The 19662-nt window shown below is 39.2% G+C and overlaps 1 protein-coding gene across 12 annotated transcripts in view; it reads right to left on the bottom strand.

The window, feature by feature from the left end:
- CNTN4 (contactin 4) overlaps nucleotides 1-19662 on the bottom strand; it is a 975847-nt gene that overhangs the window by 128424 nt on the left and 827761 nt on the right. For all 12 annotated transcript variants that reach the window (XM_045384783.3, XM_045384784.3, XM_005547640.5 and 9 more), the window contains one exon: nucleotides 9777-9927. In XM_045384783.3, coding sequence (XP_045240718.1) covers nucleotides 9777-9927 — 151 coding nt within the window. The remainder of the gene's footprint in view (nucleotides 1-9776; nucleotides 9928-19662) is intronic.

Below are 19662 nucleotides of genomic sequence, written 5' to 3'. Positions count from 1 at the left end.
AACGCAAATCTCCCTAAACACTTTTGCAACTGCACTTCAGGAGAGCTTAACACCATAACTGTTTTATCCATGGCTCTAGGAGAGATAAACTGAAGTAATGGAAAGAAGTTCTAGGTCTGAATTTGAAGAGCAGTATAAGCTCTCTTTCGTAACTGCATATGCAAAATTAAAATGATAGTACTACCAATAAGCAGGGCAACAGATTCCAACTAGAGCAATGATGCTCATGTTGCTTTGATGTTGTTTTGCCTCCAAGGCAGGATTTCCATTATTATGGAGATGAACTGCCTCTAATTATTGCAATAACATAATTGTTCCCCAGGGCAGAATTCCTAATAACAGAGCTGTATAGCTCTGCAGCAACTGTAAGAGATAGCCTGAGGGCAGGTTTCTCATTAAGAGCACGTATATAGACACTGCCTCCAGAAGAGAAACAGAATGCCTGAAGCAATAAACTTTCCTTTCCACACTAGGATTCCACAGGCCTTCTGGGCAAATACCTGCCATCACATTTGCTTTGCCTCCCAGACTGCCAGTGTTGTCTTCTGACCTGGGTTTCACACCTTGTATGCAACACAGAGTTGTGCAGCCCTGCACTGGGATTTCCTTCCATGTCTTACATGAATTTCAACTCTTCCAAAAACCTTTGGGAAGAGAGGCAAATTAGGGTTATGATCCAATTTCACTTTGGAGGCAGACATCAGTGTCTATAAACAAGACACATGAGCATGAATTTCATTCATATTTCAGTTGGATATTTTCTTTTGTCTTTTTTTTTTTTTTTTTTTTTTTGAGACGGAGTCTTGCTCTGTCGCCCAGGCTGGAGTGCAGTGGCGCGATATCGGCTCACTGCAAGCTCCGCCTCCCAGGTTCACGCCATTCTCCTGCCTCAGCCTCCCGAGTAGCTGGGACTACAGGCGCCCGCCACCATGCCCGGCTAATTTTTTTTTGTAGTTTTTAGTAGAGACGGGGTTTCACCGTGTTAGCCAGGATTGTCTCCATATCCTGACCTCGTGATCCACCTGCCTTGGCCTCCCAAAGTGCGGGGATTATAGGCGTGAGCCACCACGCCCGGCCGACTCAGCTGTGTATTTTCACAGAATTCTAGACTTGATCTGATTACACTATGAGGGTCAGGCAGACCTAAACAGGTATTTCGTTCTGGCAAGATATGCCTAAGAGTATGGATGTTTATACAATTTTATTGTGTCTTCAAAACTAGTCCACAGTGGCCTAAAAGTACTCTGCCCAAGATAATGTTAAGGTTCCTAAATCCAGCAGTCATGCTTGCACCATTATTTTTTTTGAAGGTCTTGGAAGCACCAAGTGCTTACTCCTTGTTGCACCTTTCTTCTCCTTTGGCTTCTGTTTGTTACTTTCTGCTAGATGTTCTCCCACCTCTTTGAGTCTCCTCCTTTACACCTCCCAGCAGGCGTGGCTTCTGCTCATTCTTTGAATGTGTCTGTTCCTCAGGGTACCTTCCTTTGAACCATAGATGTTCTCATTCTATAGAACTCTCTCTGGATGAACGTATGCACTCCATGGCTTCTTATCTACTGATGATGTCTTATCTATGGATCTTTATCTCTACTCCTCAACTCAGATCTGTACTTCCAGTTTCCTATGGGACACTCATACAACACTTATTCTATGCTCGGCAGTGTTCTAGTGTTAAAGAATGGAACAAAACATACACAGAAGGCCCAATAAAAAAGGTCTTTCAGGCCGGGCGCGGTGGCTCACGCCTGTAATCCCAGCTCTCAGGGAGGCAGAGGCGGGAGGATAGCTTGAGCTCAGGAGTTCGAGACCTGCCTGGGTTATATAGCGAGACCCCGTTCTCCACAAAAAGGAAAAAAAAAAAAAGACAAAAAAAAAAGTCTTTCAAAATGGAAGGAGGCAGAAGAGGAGGTCAGAGTGATGGGATGGGGGAAGAACTTGCCTTTACTTGTGTGAAAGAAAATAGAATCTCAGGACTCCAAACTCACTATGCCGAAGAAAAAGTTAAGCTTGGGAACTGAGTCATGCAATACTGCTTTCCTTTTGTTCCCAGGCCGATAGGTGTAATTTCACAACCCTGTATCATAGTCTCACCCATAAGCCAGGTTCCCACAATGATAGAAGGCCACATATCTCCCCAGACGGCCTGCATCATAAATGAAATTCCTTGTGAGCCCCTAAATCTTTCAGGATACACATCCCCTGTATAAACTAGCCCTAAAACCAAATTCCATTGAATCTCACCCTGACAATGTCAATTACCAGCTTATATTCCCAGGGAGAGGAAAAGGACAAAATCAGAAATTATCCCTTGGCTGACCCTGCGACGAATGCATAATGGACTTTTTCCTTGACGCTGTCTTTTCACATGTAAAATGCACATTTACTGAGGCTGATCACAGCCTCGTAAGAATGTAAGCATCTGCCTCCTTTTTTTCCTCTCTTGCTTGTTCTTTCCCTTTTAAATATTGAAAAATCCTCAAACCCCCTTTTGGAAGAGCACCAGTAACAGATACTCCTGTGATATATGTATTTCTCAGCCATGACCTCAGCCCTGGCTAAATAAACCTCTACTGATTGAGACCTGCCTCCCTCACTTTTTCATTAAGCTTTGAAGATGGAGCAAAGGGACCACGAGTCAAGGAATGGAGGTGACTTGTAGAAGCTGGAAACAGATTCTCCTCTAGAGCCTCCAGAATGAATGTATCTCTGCTGAAAGCTTGATTTTAGACCAACGACGCCCATATCAGAATTTTTACCTCCAGAACTATAAGAATATAAATTTGTACTTTTTTATTTTTTATTTATTTATTTTTTGAGACGGAGTCTGGCTCTGTCGCTCAGGCTGGAGCGCAGTGGTGCAATCTCGGTTCACTGCAAGTTCCACCTCCTGGGTTCATGCCATTCTCCTGCCTCAGCCTCCTGAGTAGCTGGGACTACAGGTGCCCACCACCACACCTGGCTAATTTTTTGTACTTTTAGTAAAGATGGGATTTCTCTGTGTTAGCCAGGATGGTCTCTATCTCCTGACCTCGTGATCCGCCTGCTTCAGTCTCCTGAAGTGCTGGGATTACAGGCGTGACTGGCCTAAATTTGTACTGTTTAGCCAAACACACACACACACACACACACACACACACACACACACACACACAGAGGCACATGCAGCACAAATTTCTATTCTCATGGAATTTACAATCCAATGGGTGGAGGGTGGAGAAGATCGATAATAAAGTTAAAAAGTGGGCAAGGTATGGTGGCTTCCACCTGTAATCCTAGCAGTTTGGGAGGCTGAGACAGGAGGTTTGCTTGAGGCCAGGAATTCAAGACCAGCCTGGGCAACATAACAAGACTCTGTCTCTACAAATAATAATAATAAAAAAAAATAGCTGGGCATGGTGGCATGTGACTGTGATCCTAGCTTCTCAGGGGGCTGAGGTGGGAGGATCGCTTGAGCCTAGGAGTTCAAGGCTGTAGTGAGCTATAATCTCACCACTGCTGTCCAGCCTGGGCAACGGAGCAAGACCTTGTCTATAAAAAATAATAAATAAATACGTAAACAATTAAAAGTTAATACATAGTATGTGGGATGGTGACAAACACTGTAATATATAAATTAGGAAAAGAAGGTGAGGGTTTTACAATTTTAAGTATGTTACTGGGAAAAGGTGTCTGTGAGCAGGTGACATTTGAATGGGAATCCCCATTTGAACGACATTACCACTTGCAGGCACCTCACGTTCAACATGCTAATAATAACTTCTTTATTTGCCCCTTCTCAGTCTTGCTCCTTCTCTGTTTACTGCTATGGCAAATGGCACTGCCATTCACCAGCTCCTCAATGTGGGATCCTAGGAGTCATTTCCCTTTTTTCCCCCACTTTTTTTCAATCCTTCTACTTACTAGGTCACTAAGTGTTTTCAATTCTACCCTTTAATAGGCTGTATATCACGCTTCTCTCTTTCACTCTCAGAAGACTGACGTGATCCACGTGTTGTGATTTTCTTCCTAGACTACCACCTGGAATTGCCCTCTCTGTATCCTCAAACTTCCCCTACCCCGATTCCTTCTGCATGTTACAGGCACAGTAATCTTTCTGTAGCACGCATATGACTGTGCACTCCCTTGCATAAAATCCTTCAATTCTGTCCATGGTCTTCTGATTCAAGTCTAAACTCTACAGACATAAAACACAAGGCCTCCACGATCTATTGCTGCCCTACACTTTCCAGTACTCCTTCTCAATATATCACCTTTATAACATATGCCTCAGGATTGTTGAAAAATTTATATTGATATTGTGCTACTGGGCCTCTGCGCTAGTCTATGAGCACCTTGAGGGCTAGGTTCATGTCTCCTTTTTTTCTCTCTCTCTAGTGCCAAGCAAAGGTAAATACCCAGTGAGTGCTGCATCCATGGAATGAGACTGGAATTGGCTAGATTCACAAAACAGAGTCATGCTGCTGTTCTAAACCCATGCCTGCAACATGCAGGCTGTAGGTCTGAGATTCTTTTTGGAAAAATTCAGTGGCATACCTATATCTGCTTACTATCCATATGCTTGACATAATGTATTAGTCTAATATTTAAAAGCATGGAGGGAAATTCTTTTTTTTTTTTTTTTTTTTTTTTTTTTTTTTTTTTTGAGACGGAGTCTCGCTCTGTTGCCCAGGCTGGAGTGCAGTGGCGCGATCTCGGCTCATTGCAAACTCCGCCTCCCGGGTTCACGCCATTCTCCTGCCTCAGCCTCCCGAGTAGCTGGGACTACAGGCGCCCACAACTGCGCCAGGCTAATTTTTTGTATTTTTAGTAGAGACGGGGTTTCACCGTGGTCTCCATCTCCTGACCTTGTGATCCACCCGCCTCGGCCTCCCAAAGTGCTGGGATTACAGGCGTGAGCCACCGCGCCCGGCCGGGAAATTCTTAAGCAGAAGAATAAGAAGCCTTTATTTACACAACATTAACAAGAGTAACAGTTTACTCATTTATTTGGCTTTGGTGAAAACTAAAATATTTTGTCTCAGTGGGTTTTCCAGACAACTAAACTTTCTTGTCTAAGCACCACATTAATTTTTAAAAATAAACATTGGCAGGGAGTGGTCTTTCTATGATATATCATTCACTTGCTTGCCTTAATCCAAACTCACTGAAGATCATTTTTTCTCTTTAGTATAACAGTAATAATCATCATCCTTTTCTGTGGAGATAAATAAAGCTACTTTTTTCCCCTTATTAAAACTGCTTGGAAATGACCAAAATAGTGAGAGGATGCCAAACAATGCTGTCTGAAGAAATCCGATACAAGGGGGACATTTGGGCTTAGAAAAGAATTGAAAGAAAACATAGGGTAGCCTCCCACTATAGAAAGGGAAGTGAGAGGTGGTGGAGAATAATTTGTCTGTAAAATTCCATAAAGTGAAACCAAAAATGAGTGGAAGTTGCAAGGACATAATCTTCTAACAATTAGCAAGGTCTCCATCATTATTAGTAACCAGGGAAGGATGTGGCCCAGCCATTGTGGGGATCCCTGCCCTGGCATGGAAGATGGGTTCTGTGATTACGGTGGGAATTTGGCATCAGCATCTGTGCAGCATCCATTCCCTCTTCTTCTGGTGATAGCAGCTTGATTTCTTTGGGAAAACTCCTGTCCCATTCTCAGTCCACATGGCTTGAGGCAGGCCTTCCCATGTGGCTCTTAGGACAAGCACATGACTCACGTCTGCCTGATCAGTGGATTGGATCCTCCTTGAGTGTGACTGGTCCAGAGAAGGACACTGACCAAAGCAAGCTTATTTGATTCTATTCAGGAACTCTTGAGATACATTGGAAAAGAGGGTGAGTACGTGGCTCCAGTAGTCACCCTACTAGCAGGAGAGGAGAGCCTTTTGGAAAAGAAGCCAACACGGCCAAAGGTGCAGGTAAGACAGGAAGACAGCGAGACAGAGTCCTGATGATACTGTGTGAGCACCTGAGCCCTGTCATACCTGAAGCTGCAATTCATCCTGGATCTTCTCAAATACATGAGCCAATGAATTCTCTTTTGTCCTTAAGCCAGTTTTGAGTTGTGTTTCTCTTACTTGCAACCATAAGCATACACCCTGGTTGATACAATGATTGTATAGCTCCTTATAATTCTAGGATTCTAGGTTTTTTATTAATGATTCTACTATTTCTGTATTTTAATGTTTTTGTTTTTAATAGGTCAACTTCAGTCTTACCTGTCCTCAAAGTACCCTCCATCTAAAAACTAAAAGTAAATAAAATAATCAACCTTATTCAATTAGTAGGCTTAATTCCTCAATTCATCCAAATGATTCCAACTGCATTCATGGTGACTAGAGATCTCTCCTGAGGACTAAAGCTCTTGAGTTGTGTGACAGGTCTTCCCTGTTTTAAATGCCTGATATCGCCTACACTGATTGCTGGAGACATATACAAGACAATAAGAAATGTTTTACATTTACGGATATTCTGCCTACCCAAGAAGAATGCCATAAAATTACTTGAATTTTCAATCTTTCGTTTAGATGCTTGGATTAACATAGATAAGGCTAGTGTGAATATGCTGCATATTTCCAAAAGAATGGGAAGCCGAAACAAGAACACATTTGAATATTTGAAACACATTTTTAAGATAACGAACATGTTAACGTTAAACCAGTGTTTCTGAATCTATATCTACTTAGCTAACTACAATATCACCATAAGGTTAGATGAGACAAAACCTCTTTAATTTTTAAAATGTTGCTTCTAATACCACTACTGTAAACTCACTTGTAGGCAGTTGATTAATTAAAATTGAAATTAAATGTCAATAAGTAAGAGTTTAGCAAAGTCTTTCAAAACATAGAATCTAGGCAGAACATTAATAAAAGGGTGCTTGATCATAAAGTGTTGTTTCACTGTGTTATGCCAGTATTTTTTACTTAAGGGATTAATAATCTTTTTAATCAAAGGTTAAAGACTTGCCTTGTGATTCCTAAGATTCTAGATCTCAAAAGAGAATTAAGGCTAATGAGGCAGTGCATTAGAAATTATTACTCAATGCTGTATAGTCAAAGAATTTTGTACTTCATGTTGGTCTACCAGGTCAATCCTTTCCTAAAATAGGGGTTCTAAAATTTTTTACTCATCAGTTTCATCTACAATTGCTTTTGCTCACTCATCCACTTCATTTTCCCTCTTCTCTATTGGAAAGAAATGAGAAAAATGGCAGAATCTCTTCTCTGCCAATGAGAAAACAATCGTAGAATCTTTCTCATTGTTCACCCATTTTAGAAATTAAGAAATGTTCCACTTGCTGTGTTTTTCTCTGAAGTTAAAAACCAGTGGCTCATGAAGTAAACTTGGTCTATAAGCACAGTTTGTATTGTACATCCATCAAATATAAATTAGTTGCTGACATTTAAAAGTTGGAAGCTCAAACAAACGTCTAGATTTCTAGTTTCTTTTGAAGAACAAGAAGATGAGGAGGTACCTGACCTGTGTCTCTATATGGCTGAGCGGCAGGTGTCTCCCTTGGATGGGGCACACACTGAAGTCCCCAGCATTCCCCTATATGCTACACCTGGCCAGTTTTTTAATGCATTTGCATTAACAAAGTCATCATATCTGGTTAATACATTCTGAGTGAGGTGGGAAGGAGGATCAGAACTGTGAGAACACAGCACTCATGTGGAGAGTAAGTGCTAATATTGACAGTCTGGGACTAGCCTGGTCCCAGTGAAGGTGGAGGCGATATATAGCAGTAATTAGGTAATGATGGGGAGTTTCCTCAGTTTAAATATATATATTTTAGTGCAAAATAAATGTGGAAGCATATTTGGACCATATTAGTCAAGTCAGGAATAGATAGAATGAAAACTGGATAAAGACAAGCTTTGTGGTAAGTCAAGTGGTGGAAACAATCAATTAAATTCACTTATATAGAATTCTTGATACTGGAATACTATTTCCCCAAAGGTAATTTAATTAGCTTGTAACAATGGTTAAGCTGTAGCAACGGAAAGCAGTCATTAATACGGTTCAAAATATTAGGTTGTCTCTTTTCTTCCAGGCACATAGTAAGATTATATTTCAATGCTGGGTTGCAGGAACATGTGACTTGTTTTGGCCAATGAAACGTGAGTGAAAGTGCAGTGCTGCACTTCTAAGTAGAGGCTTTAAGAACCCATGCATGTTTGGCTCTTTTCCTTCTGCAATGGCAATGTTCCAGAGCATCTTGGTCCACCAGGCTGGCCTTGGAGAGGAGGAGAGCTACCACCAAACCACATTAGAAAGAAATTGCCTTTTGTTGTTATAAGCCAGAAACTCGGGGTTGCTTGTTACAGTAGCATAGCTTAGCTTCTCCTGATTGACCTACAACGTTATTATAACTTTATTCCTTCATGATTTGTGACATGTCTAATACTCATATTATTATTGTCTTAATGTCATTTTAAAATTAAAACTTTTAAAGTGTAGCCTTATTCTGAGAAATACATGTGGTACATACTAGTTATATTTCAACTCTATTAAAAGTAAGTACATAACTATTAAAAGTAATCTCGTGTCACATTTTAAGGAACACTGAATTAAATAAAATAGAAAATGAATCTCAAGTTGAAGATTGCAAAATAAGCAATTACGCTATCGATTTTCAGGTTTGGCTACAAATTTGAATGCCATGTCAACATTCAATGAACTACATTGCTTTCTTGATATACTAGAAATCAGAAAGGGATGCATACTATGAATTTAATACGTGTGTTACTCCCTAGTCCATAGCAAGCATTACAAAATAATATATGTATGAATACACCATTTATAAACCATACCAGGTTTGTTTACAAAAACCATTAAAATGGACAACACTGTCATCATCAGATCTAATTTGTATATGCAAATCCAAAGGTGTACAGGTGTAAAGGGTAGATACACACACAGTTTTATAGGCTTCCTTCTTGCATCCTTGAGTACTTGACCTTTAGCATTAATTAAAATCAATATATATATAGCTGGCAAATCCTATTTTATAGGTGACAAACAGATCCACGCATAATTACCATTTTGCAATAGATTAAGTAGATTACAGAAAAAGGTAGGGGATATTTTACAGGGGTGACAGCCAAGAAAAGGTCTTAGAGACACCTGCCATTTCATGCAAGCTAATGTAAAACCTCAAATAACTCCTATATATTTGCATTGTATATACTACATGCATTCTAAATGTAATTCATGTATAAGAAATATACAGATGAAGAGTTTAGATATTAGAAAGAAAAAGAACCTGTTGTCTCAAAAAGATGTAACTAAAATAAAAATCAAGCATAATAATCTGCTGCATGAAGAATGAGTTTTGAAATTAGAGATAGCCTCAAAAAAGGAGAAACTAACAGGAGACATAATAGCCACTGCCATATAATTGAAGGGTTGTCATAGCAATTAAGACCTGGGCTTATTTACATATGCCAAAGGACTTAGGATGGGGAAAGGTGGGGACAAAAATTTCAGGCTAAAATTAAGGAGGATGTTTCTGACTGTTCATCTTCAGGCAGCTCTGGCAGTCTTCAGCAGGGATCATGTGATCTATCTCTGCAGGGAGTGCTTTGTAGAATTCCCAAATCCAGAAGGACTATAAAGATCAATAACGTACCACTCATCCAAAGCTTCTGTTCTTTTTTTTAACACTTAGTCCAGGAATAGCAGATAGTCACCCCACCTTCCCCTTAGAATTATTAATAACAGACCAACAAATTATTACAGGTTAACCAAATATTGAAAATAATTCAAGACAGTACCTTTCATTTTCTTTTAATATGTCCCTTCCTTTCTTCCAGGTGTAAACAGGTTTTGGAGATGCTTTTGGCTTACACTCAATGACAACTTCGCCTCCCACTTTGACAAGAGTGATTCTTTTCAGGAGTGTTCTTGAAAAATCTGGACCTACAGCTGAAAGACAGTGAAAAAATAATTATTATGCAAGACAGCCTTCCATGAGATAATCCCTCCCTCCCTCCCTCCCTCCCTCCCTTCCTTCCTTCCTTCCCCCCCTTTCTCTCTCTCTCTCTCTCTCTCTCTCTCTCTCTCTCTCCCCCCTTTTCTTTCTTTCAGATGGAATCTTGCTCTGTCGCCAGGCTGGAGTGCAGTGGCGCGATCTCGGCTCACTGCAACCTCCACCTCCGGGTTCAAGTGATTCTCCTGCCTTAGCCTCCCGAGTAGCTGGGACTACACGCATGCACCACCATTCCCAGCTAATTTTTGTATTTTAGTAGAGATGGGCTTTCACTATGTTGGCCAGGATGGTCTTGATCTCTTGACCTCATGATCCACCTGCCTTGGCCTCCCAAAGTGCTGGGATTACAGGCATAAGCCACAGCGCCTGACATCTTTTTCTTTCTCTAATACACTTATTGCCACCTTCATCATCAAAGGGAGGAAGCTAATTTTTTTAAAGTATGGAGCACTGTATGTTTTGATGGATTTATTAAACTTTGAGGTATAATTTGTATTTGGTACAGTGTACCATTTGTGTGTGTACAGTTTGATGAATCTGATATACACCACCATGAAGATTAAGACACAGAATAGTCTCATCTCCCTGTGGAGGGATTCTTTTAAAGAAAATTATTGTATGTTCAAGTGAATAAACATTTTAAAATTTCAGAAAATTGAAAGAGAAAGAAACAAAATTAAGAACTCCATAAGAATATATATTTTTAATTGTGTAGGTTAAAGCATTCCCTCTCTGATATGGTCACCACCTCTGCTTTGTCCCATGGTACTCTGTTCATATATATCTCCATCAGAGAACATGCTGAACTCTCTATATTGTCACCTTCTGTAAGCTTCTCCTTAAAAACAAGGCTTTGTTTAGCTTTTCACTGCAAGTACTTGGCTCATTTAGGAGAAGCTGTGACTTGCTTTTGGAGTGTAGGTATTGAGAAAGCTCTATTATATGCTTACCACTAGTGTTCTAAAAAATTCACTCATGCTAACACCAGTAACATAGTTATATGGAAATACTATTAGAGAATTATTTCTTTCCTAAAACAAAAGACACGCATTTGTATTCTCACAAAAGTAAAATAAAAGACATTTTTTCCTGGAAAATATCTATTTTCTTCTGAGTTAATTGAATTAATGTGTAAGAAGAGATTTTAGAATGGAAGGATTCATTTCTTGGAATCTTACCATATTTTAAAACCCTGACTCACTGCAGTCTGACCTGGTGGAATTTAATACTTAAGACCATGTTGAATGTAAAATTTAAATATAAACCACAAATTACTTAAAGGAGGACTGGGAGCGTGTGTTAGGTGAATGCGGGGGTTTGGGGGGTAATGAGGGCCAATTTCTTAAAAATTCCTAAATCATAGGCTAATGATTTTTAAAAATGAAAATAAACTTCAGTGGAAGCAAATTAAATCTTGATTACATTCTTTTGTTGTGGAAATACTTTCGGTAACTGCCCAGAAACAAATAAAGATGGAAAGGTTACTTTTTAACGGGGCCATGCAATGTACACCTGGGGCTGGTATTCTCACGGGAAGGTAAAATTTTAAAAATGAATCTTGTAGGCAATTGATATCTCAATCTGTTTACCTCAGATTTATGAGGGAAGTCTATAATTCTGGGAGTAATTCAAAAATAATAATTGCAATTAATAAGTAGAGGGCAAGTACAGATGTACAAATGTTTTTGCTGCAATAAGATAAATGTATTTCTTGTGTGGTCTGCAAAATCATGTAATAAAAATTGTAGGGTCTATGAAAAAGACAGGGTCAGGACATACCTACTCAATATTTATGTAACGAGAACACTGCAAAAACAATAACCATCCTAGTAATTATCAAGCATAATTAAATATAAACATGATTTAAAAGATAAGTTAAATTCATCATAACTACTACAAAAAATGCAGTGTGTGTATGTGTGTGTGCACATGCATGAGAAGGTGGCTTGATGGAAGAAAGAAGAGTTGAGATTGCTAAGCTATGGAATAAGTGCAAATAGAAAGACTGAAAATTACGCAATAAGCACTGCCATGTAAGAGTACGTGGCCACACTGTGCCAAGAGGAAGAATGTGGCATGAATGGGAATCACGTGCAGTAGGTATTTTCCCTTGGCTAGCTGTGTTAATCTGTGTTTGTGGGCTTTGTGTTTCGTTGCTGCTACTTAGTAAAATACCTGAACAAATCCAGGGTCTATGTTACACTGACATCACTCCCCTACTTACCAATCCCACATAAGCTAAGTCACAGAAAAGTGTTTCAGCAGAGCAAACTCAATGCAAACCCCTGAACTGACACAAAAATGTAAAAAGCAAGCAAACAAACAAACAAACAAACAAAAAAACAGTCAGGTATTCTTGAAGTTTTTTTTTTTTTTTTAAGAATATTTTAAAGGAATATTTAAAGGAAATTGAGTTACAAATCTGTATCTCATAAAAATCCCTTCTTAAAACTATATCTTTCTACACACATATATTTTTATCACTTTAGGCAGACATTTTTCATCCATTCAGGAGGAATTCTGCAGTTGCATTTGAAATGAGTTTACATAAATCAAACTGTGCACAACACATGGGCATATTTGTCAAAAAACTATATTTTGCTTTTACAGGATTTGAAACAGCATATCAGATAGACAGAAACCAGAAACCACACCTTTCAGTTTCAAAAGCATTTGTAATGTACTATTTGTGTGCCATATAATCTTTTGAATATCTTAGAGATAAGACTGGCTCGAACTTCTTTCACTAATTACAATGGAATTAAAAATTCAAGGCCGGGCAGGATGGCTCATGTCTGTAATCCCAGCACTTTGGGAGGGTGATGTGGGCAGATCACGAGGTCAGGAGTTCGAGACCAGCCTGGCCAACATGGCGAAACCCCGTCTCTACTAAAAATACAAAAATTAGCCAGGCGTGGTGTTGTACGTCTGTACTCCCAGCTAATGGGGAGGCTGAGGCATGAGAATCACTTGAACCTGGGAGGCGGAGGTTGCAGTGAGCCAAGATCATGCCACTGCGCTCCAGCCTGTGGGACAGAGCTAGACTCCATCTCAAAAAAAAAAAAAAAAAAAAAAAATCAAGTTCTTTTCTTTTGTTTACTCAGTTTACTTAATTAGCTTCTGAAGTTATCGAACCCTGCAAATCTATCAGTTGTAACCATAAACTGCAGTGCTTTCAAGGGAAAAGAGTCAGAACTTCATCAGTTTTTGAATACTTGAGCCATTAATCAATTTCTTAACATTCTCCCATTTTGTGACCATCTTTTGCACCTGAGATGCTGTTCAGCTTGTAGGATGATGTTTTTTCCTATTTGTACCCTTTATTCTCATCCCCAAACACTGATCTAAGGCAGGTCTGAAAGAAAAGAGAAAGGGACCTGTTTTATGTGACATTCACAGATAATGACATTTTAAAAGTTATTGGTAAAGTCCCCAAAAGGGCACTATTAGAATCTAACCTTTGCTGGCACTTAAAACATTAGTGCACATGGAAGGGAAACTTCAGTAGGTTTCTAGTAGCTCGGAAAAGACAAAACCAACTGTCAAATTACCCCTTATGTCTGAGAGTAGCTGAGATAGTGGGAGATCCTTAATTGCTATATTTAATATACTTATATGATAATATTTCTCACATGCACTGCTAGAGGGCACCACTCCCTCAGTGTTCGAATGAGCTGTATTATGGGACCTCTCCCATGTGAGAAATGCAACTTTTTATTATTTATCAATGATCTTTATTACATTATCTATGAGAAGCATGTGGCTGAGAGAAGCCCTCTATGTAATTCACAACTATTTGCTTTTAGTTAATTCAATGACTTCTGGTTATATATCAAGGGTATTTTAAGTGGCCAATAGAACCCCTTAAAAACAAAAGTCTTTTGCCTTAGTGTCATTTCTCAAGAGAAACAGTAGAATGATAACTCCTTAACTAGATAGGCAGTGGCAGTCCTATTTGGGAAATATATGGATGTGATGTCTTACTATATCATTGAAGAAGAAAGGATTATTATGTATGCCAGTTCTATCACAGTCTGTGATAGAAGCATCACTGGGAACACTGCCAGTTGATGTTGATGGAGAATATGAAAGCCAGCTTTTTTGGAAGTTCAGCATTTCTTATTACTTTAACCTTTGTCTACTCTCTTTAACTATTACCTCATCATTCCCCAAAAACAAGCTTAGAGTGAATGCATTAATTCAACTCTTTTCACTACTGAGGAGAAAATACTGGTATCAGATTATGAGACCCCAAATTTCTTCTGGCCTGTTGGATTGGTATCTAGAAAGAAGGCTACTGGTAGAAGATTTCTTCTTTGTAGGTCCACTGTTTTAGAATGGCTGATTCAAAAATCAGCCCTCTCTGAGGTCAGATGTGGTGGCTCACGCCTGTAATCCCGGCACTTTGGGAGGCCAAGGCGGGAGGATCACTTGAAACCAGGAGTTCAAGACCAGCCTCAGCAACACAGTGAGACTCAGTCTGTACAAAAAATAAAAAAAATTAGTCAGGTGTAGTGGTGCATGCCTGTAGTCCTTGCTTCTTGGAAGGCTGAGGTGAGAAGATCACTTGAACTCAGGAGTTCAAGGCTGCAGTGAGCTAGGATCACACCACTACACTGCAGCTTGGGTGACAGTGAGACCCTCTCTCTTAAAAAAAAAAAAAATCAGTGCTCTCTGATTATGAATGATATTAACAAGGAGACTCTCAACACAACTGTGAAGTACATGATTTTTCCATTTTGATGTTAGCATGATGTGTCCCTTCTAATGTCCCTAATATCCATCCTCCTATTGTTTTGGTCTAATTTATTGAATGCCCTGTTTCCTGATGACTCCAATAATGCTTCTTCCATGGGCAGCTCTTGGGTTTATAAACTCCTATCCCTTTGGGCACGTTATTATAAAACAAAAAAATTTATAATCACAAGATTGTTTTCAGGATTAAATAAAACAATACATGTATTGAACATAAAGTACTTAGCACAGTATTTGATCCAGATTAAGAATTTCATACCTCCCCTCTCCACTGTTATTTCCACTACTGCACTACCCCAACCACCATTATCACAGACTTTTTTATGTTGAAAAATTTCTTAGAGTCAGAGAAACACAACATTGTTTGAAAATAGAAAATGTTTATTTTCAAATAATTATAGACCCACAGAAAGTACCAAATACAATACAGAGAGGTCCTGTGCGTCCTTCACCCCGTCTCCCCCAATGGTTACACCTTATGTAGATACAGTTAAATATCAAAACAAAGAAACTGATACTTGGTATAATGTGTATATATCACACATGTAGACTGGGCAAAAGCACCAGGAAATTGAGATAGGGAACTATTCTATTGTCACAGGGATCTTCCTCTTGCTTCCCCTTCATAGTCATATCCAGCCTCCTCCTACCTCCCCTCTGTAACTCCTGGAAACCACTGACCTCTTCCCCATTACTACAGTTCAGTCATTCTGAGAATGTTTTAGATACATATGTGTGTGTGAGAGAGTCTGTGTGTGTGTGGTGTGTAATCACACAGTATGTGACCTTTAGGAGTTTTTTGTTCCTTTTTACTGCTGAGTATTACTTGCTGCTTTGGGTAAGAAATATGTCTTCAATATTGGCACTTCGGGCTCTATGATAACTGACAAATACTTTTGAGCACAGGAGCCATTTCAAGATCTCTCATCTTCCTCTGTCAACAAGTAGGATCAGGTGTGGCCTTTTTATTTTTTTTAATAAAAGATTTGAAAAGTCAAAAATTAGTTACATGAACATAGGTGAAGTTTTTTCTTATTCCCAGAAAAATATTTTAAAGACCTTTTAGAACATTATTTCTTATATAAATAATCAACAGGTTGATTAAAAATAATTCTTATATAATGCTTTAAGTAGGGCCTCAGCTGCTAAATTCTCATTAACCTCCTTTGAGCCATCCTATCCCTATAAAGATAGTAAGACAGTCTGCATTTTAAACACTCTGTAACCACATTGGCTTTCTTATATCAGTCCAAATTGGTGATATTTCATTTATATGTCAGTGTCTTACACTCTTACACAAACTCATGCTCTCGGTTAGGCAAGTAGTGTATAGTATGCAATGTCTGCTGAATGAACAGAAGAGAGTCATCAGACTATGACAGTGGGAACCCTAGAATTTCAGTGGTTAGGAAATAGTAGCTCTTGTTATTAGCTATTATTAGAACTAGAATTTCAGTGGTTAGGAAATAGTAGCTCTTGTTATTAGCTATTATTAGAACATCAGTTCCTTGAAGGCAAGAATATGTATCCTGGATCTGCATATCCCTTGGACCTGGCCTGGTGCTTGACACAAAGTTGATATTTAATCAATGAATCTATTGAAGAATTGAGTAAATTTTTAAAAAGCAACAATCTGTTTTTTTTTTTTTTTTTCTGAGAGAGTCCTGCTCTATCACCCAGGCTGGAGTGCAGTGGTGTGATCTCGTGGCTAACTGCAGCCTCTGCCTCCTGGGTTCAAGCGATTCTCCTGCCTCAGCCTCTTGAGTAGCTGGGACTACAGGTGTGAGCCACTACACCTGGTAATCTTTTTTTTTTTTTTTGTATTTTTAGTGGAGATGGGGTTTCACCATGTTGGCCAGGCTGGTCTTAAACTCCTGACTTCAAGTCATCTTCCTGCTTTGGCCTCCCAAAGTGCTGGGATTATAGGCATGAGCCACCATGCCCAGCCAAAAAGCAACCATCTTTCTTTTGTCTGACTTCTGGCATAATTCAAGTAAGAGCCTCTTTTCCTTTTGTGTATTATAAAAAATGTTGATATTTAATCAATATCTGATGAATTAATGTACGTTGCAGGAAAGAAGTCAGGGATTCTGTTCAAAACAGGAAATTCCCTTCTCATGAGGCTTTGCCTGGACACCACATCCCTTGCTCCCCTTCATATAGGGTTGTGAATGGCTTCTTCAATTTCCAGTCCTGTGTACAGGACATGACATCCTCCTTGGAGTTGTACCTCAGTCTAATGAAACAAATTATCCAAAAAATACCACATAGGCTGTTTATACTACTAAATCATCTGAACTGGTGTGATAGTAAATGTTTTACAAGTGGCTCTCTAAACAAAAGAAAACAAAATAAAACACCAAAGAATTTGGTTTGTAGTCATTGCCAATTTCTGTGGTGTAAATATTCCTACCTTGGCCAATTTCAAGCTATCAACATGAAGTCACTGAATGCTGGATTGAGAAGAGATACATAGAATCAGCCCCAGCCACTGAGCTAGCTCTAGCAGGTAACCGCCTTTCCCTGCGTTTCCCACAACATACACTTAGGGAAAGGTAACAGGGCAAGTACACCCTGGAAGTTCAGCTTTCCCCAGATTTGGGTCTTGTTCTGCAGAAGCACATGGTCTCCTCTTTCCTCCCCAGTATGCCCAATAGCTGACCCAGCACTGAGAAGGTAAGAACTTCACTTTGAGTTTACTTGCTCAAAGAATGTGTCCCCTGAGGCTTTGTGGGACAAGGTATCACAGCAGTTTCATGCACTTCAGTGATACAGGCTCTATTCTAGACATGCAGGCTCACCAGAACCATATTACAATGTAGATGAGCTATGTTTATGTAATGTGGCAGTGACTGATATCTTGCTTATCATGCTCTTTCAGTAAGGCACCGGAAACAGTTTTGTAGGCAATGAAAGCATATAGTTTGCCTTTGTGCTATGTTCATTTTCATCACATTCAAAAGACTTTACTGAAAGCAACATGCCTTACACTAAGTACAAATGACTTTCTTTAGGAGTCTAGAAGATCCGTGGTCTTCTCACGCTGGAAAAGGAAGAGATGAAATGTTGTTGGTGCCAATGCTCTTCTTCTGTTAAAAAAAATGCCTCACATGACTGATAGAAGTTTTGTTGGGTCATGTTGCACTCTTGGATAATGTAACAAGGGAAGCATGGATTAACTGGACACAGGGTGGTTATACCAACAGAACAGTCCTGTCCTCCTTCCAACCTCTACATAATCTTATGAGTTAGAAAGGTACTCTGCTGTGATGGCTTAAGATTGGATAGCAAAGGGATCTAGACAGTGGAGTATAGATCTGTGGCACCTCAAATAAACTCAATTTAACTGACCATAAAAATCACCAGGATAAGCTTGTTAAACGTACACACTCCTGAACTCCATCCACTATGAGAGAGACAGAGACCTATGATTTTACAACTTTTTGCCACTGAAAATGTGATCCCTAGAGCAGAAGCATTGGCATCACCTTGAAGTTTACTAGAAATGCAGAATCCCAGCCCCCACCTCAGACCTGAAATTCGAATCTAAACTTAACAAAATTCCCAAGTAATTCATATGAGCCTTCAAGTTTGAAAAATACTGCTAAATCTTCTATTTTTAAAATTGTAGTAAAAAGCACATAACAAAAACTTTACCATCTTGACCACGTTTAACTGTACAGTACAGTAGTGTTAACTATATGCACACTTTTGTGCAACTCATTGCTAGAATGTTTTTATTTTGCAACACTAAAAGTTGATACCCATTACCCAGCTCCCCGTTTCCTCCTCTCTCCTAGCCTCTGGTAACAACACTACTTTCTGTTTCTATGAGTTTGACTATGTTAGACATCTCACAAAGTGGAATCATGCAGTATTTGCTTTTTGTGACTGGCTGATTTCATTAGCATAATTTCCTCAAGGTTCATTTATGTTGTAATACATAACAGAAATAATAGTCCATTGTATGTATATAAACACATTTTCTCTATCCTTTCAACTATCCACAGACATTTAGGTTGCTTCCACCTCCTCGTTATTGTGAATAATACTGCAATTAATATAGGTGTGCGAATTTCTCTTCAGGATGCTGTTTTCAATTATTTTGAATATATACTAAATGTTTGGATTGCCAGGTCATATGGTAATTCTGTTTTTAATTTTCCGACTGTAAGGTGGATGAGTAACATCATGCTTAGCAGTGAAAAATTGAAAGCTTTTTCTCTAAGATCAGAAACAAAGCAAGGATGCCCACTCTCAGCACTTCTATTTAACCTAGTATTGGAAGTCCTAGGCAGAGCAATTAGAGAAAGAATAAATAAGTAAATACATAAATAAAAGCCATCCAAATTGGAAAGGAAAGAAGTAAAATTTTTCATTAAGGCTTTCATTAGGTTGAGGTACTTTCCTTCTCTACTTTGTTGAGTGTTTTTATCATGAAAATATATTGAAATTAGGGCGGGCACAGCGGCTCACGCCTGTAATCCCAGCAATTTGGGAAGCCGAGGCAGGAGGATCACTTGAGGTCAGGAGTTTGAGACCAGCCTGGCCAACATGGTGAAACCCCATCTCTACTAAAAATACAAAAATTAGCCAGGCATGGTGGCGTGCTCCTGTAATCCCAGCTACTCAGGAGGCACAGGTGGGAGATATGCTTGAACCTGGGAGGTGGAGGTTGCAGTGAGCCAAAATGACATCACTGCACTGCAGCTTGGGCGACAGAGTGAAAAAAAAAAAAAAAAAGACATGGTTTGAATTTTGTCAAATGCTTTTTCTTCATCAATTGGAATGATCATGTGGTTCTGGTCCTTCATTCTGCAGTGTATTATATTAATTGATTTTTGTATGTTGAGTCATCTTTGCATTTCAGGTATAATTCCAATTTGACATTGTGTATAATCCTTTTAATGTGCTGC

This window comes from Macaca fascicularis, chromosome 2 (genome assembly GCF_037993035.2).
Source record: "Macaca fascicularis isolate 582-1 chromosome 2, T2T-MFA8v1.1".
In the NCBI taxonomy this organism is placed as follows: Eukaryota; Metazoa; Chordata; class Mammalia; order Primates; family Cercopithecidae; genus Macaca; species Macaca fascicularis.
Note: the sequence above shows the minus strand (reverse complement) of the source record. Positions and strands in the feature narration are given on the sequence as shown.